The 2,748-nt window shown below is 35.8% G+C and overlaps 1 protein-coding gene across 1 annotated transcript; it reads left to right on the top strand.

The window, feature by feature from the left end:
• Positions 1–2,239: 2,239 nt before the first annotated feature.
• LOC118675251 (DNA-directed RNA polymerases I, II, and III subunit RPABC4-like) lies at positions 2,240–2,413 on the top strand. Its single transcript, XM_036347619.1, has one exon. It carries the CDS (start codon positions 2,240–2,242, stop codon positions 2,411–2,413), a length of 174 nt encoding a protein of 57 aa, XP_036203512.1.
• Positions 2,414–2,748: the final 335 nt, after the last annotated feature.

The raw sequence follows: 2,748 nt of genomic DNA, 5'->3' as shown, positions 1-2,748 counted from the left end.
GGGAATTAATTAGAGAAAATATTTTAATATTGCTATTTGCCCTTTCTCTATAATAGAAGTGTGAGAGATGGAAGGAAATTAGTAAAATTTATATGAAAATAATATATAAATTTATTAATAAATAGTAACAAAAGGATATAACAACAGAGGCATGATATAAAAATGACAAAAACATATGAAAACAACAAAAAACATGATATAAAAACAACAAAACCATGATATAAAAACAACAATGATGCAAACAATGACTGATAAAGTGATTAAACTTATTCTAATATCTCTCTGTACACCACATTAAGAGTGAAAACACTTTCAGAGTGCTTGACTAATTTCCCTTGTGATGAAGTACTTAGAACTTTAACTGTACATCACATGCTCTTCAAACTCCAGAGAAAGCAACATATAACTGACCATGTGCAAAAACGGGTTCAGGTAGGAATATGCCTACTTTGTCTAGAGTTTGTCCTTGTGATTTATTAATAGTCATCACAAATGCTGGCATCATGGGAAACTGTCGTTGAATAAATTTAAATTGGAGGCCAGTGTCAGATGGGGACAAATCAATTCTTGGAATCAGAACAATCTCTCCCTCTGCAGATCCTGTTAATACTTCAGCTTCAATAATGTTAGGTCGTAATCTTTTGATAATAAATCTGGTACCATTACAAAGACCCCAGTTACTATTGAGATTTCTCAATAGCATGATGATAGCACCCACTTTCAATTTTAATTTATGACATGGCATTCCCAAAGGAGTAATACTATTAAGAAATTCGATGGGAAAATTTTCCTTTTCAGCATCATCTGTGGAATCAATGGAATCATCACTCAAATATGTGTGAAAATCTCCATCGAGTATATCCAAAATTTCTTCATTTACTTTTTGAATGTGCTCAGTTTTTGGACAAAGAATTGCACATTTAGATATATTTTTAATATTATCTATAGATATAGTATTTTAAAGGCAGCTTCAATAATAGATCCACTACACATCATTTCACAGGGGATTTCAATAATATCCAATTCCTAAATGAAAACTGCTATCAAGTTTGCCATCTCCAAGTTTTACTGACCATTCACTATAAGCAGAATCCTCTGAACTCACATTTGTTGTAAGAGACAACTTTCTGAAACATCCCCAAACATTGCAGTACTTTAAACTCGTTTGTACTATGGCTGATCGCATAGCATGCGGTACAATACTCACACATTCTCAAAATCCTCTCCAAGAAGGATAATTTTCCCACCAAATACAACATTCAAATTTCTCTTAGTAATCTGTCTATGGCATTTATAGCATGATTGGATGCCATGGTGCATTCATCAATAATGAGAAGTTGGGCCTTTTTAATAGTTTTAGCAACTTCACTGTTTATATCGAGTCTAGAAATTGAAGTTTCATTTAGTGGAATGGGTAATTTATATTGGGAATGAAAGGTGCTTCCACCGAGAAGTAAATTTGCAGCAATTCCTGTAGATGCTGTGGGTAAAACAATACTACCATGACCTCTAATATAATGTATTAAAACTTTATAAAGATATGCCTCCACGCTCCGAGGGCCAGTTCCTGCCTCAAACCTCGCCCTCCCGGGAAACAGCTCAGGGAGGGCACAGCCCCTGGCAATGCAACCCAGTACTCAGTGTGTCCACGCTCTGAAAGCCGGTTCCTGCCTCAAACCTCGCCCTTAACGGAAACAGCTCGGGAGGGTGCAGCTGTTGCTAAGAGGACCCAGGACTCAATGCGGCCACACTCCGAGAGTGGGTTCCTGCCTGAAACCTTGCCGCCCTCACAGGAAACAGCTCGGGGAGGTGCTGCCATTTCCAAGACGGCCCCTGCAGGACTGACTTCCTTCTAGTTGGTCAAGCCTAGGTTGTGACATTACACCCAGGGTTTTTATTATATAGGACACTATTTTATTTAGTAATAAAAATAAAACAAACTCATTCTTTGAAGAGTGGTATTTTAGTTTTTGAATCTTAAATCTTTCTTAGGCAAGCAGAGACACAGAAGTAAAGAAAACCCATACATTTTATTACCATAAGTAGAATAATTAATTTTCTATTCAATAAAAATGACTATTGTTGATGGTTCATGGCATATTGCCAGCATGTATTGAATCTGAGAAATCAAAATCTTAGACACTAAATCAAGCCAAGACCCTGAACTGGCTAAATGACATATTAGGAAGAATATAAGATTAAAGATGAATTGTGCAAGTGAGAAGAGTGTGTCAGTCCTATGGACACCCAGAAGAACGTCCAATCCCCAAAGCAGCAGCCAATGATACATATCTGTGGAGACTGTCATGCAGAAAATGAAATAAAATCCAGGGATCCCATCAGAGGCAGAGAATGTGGATACAGAATAATGTACAAGAAAAGGACTAAAATATTGGTGGGTTTTGATGCTTGATGAAACAGAACTCAGAAGAATATCTTTATTTGCATTTGGATTTGCTGTTAATGTTGTATATTTTTTGATGAGTATACTTATCTTTATAGATACGACTATATACACTCGATTTCATTTTTAAAACCATATTGTATTTAGGTATCTACTAATAGTGTATAGAAATAATTTTTTGTTCAATTAAAAAAAAGATGAATTGTGTGACTTTTCCAAGGCTAATTACAGAACAAACATCTAAGTACAAGGTGGACTAGTATGAGAACAAGGAGGTCTAGTATGTGACATATGTTGAAGGGCTAGGACTAATACCTTGGAGATAATGTGCAAGTACAGTTTAT

This window comes from Myotis myotis, unplaced genomic scaffold (genome assembly GCF_014108235.1).
Source record: "Myotis myotis isolate mMyoMyo1 unplaced genomic scaffold, mMyoMyo1.p scaffold_m19_p_2, whole genome shotgun sequence".
Taxonomy (NCBI): Eukaryota; Metazoa; Chordata; class Mammalia; order Chiroptera; family Vespertilionidae; genus Myotis; species Myotis myotis.
The sequence above is the reverse complement of the archived record's forward strand: the minus strand, read 5'-3'. Positions and strand labels throughout refer to the sequence as shown.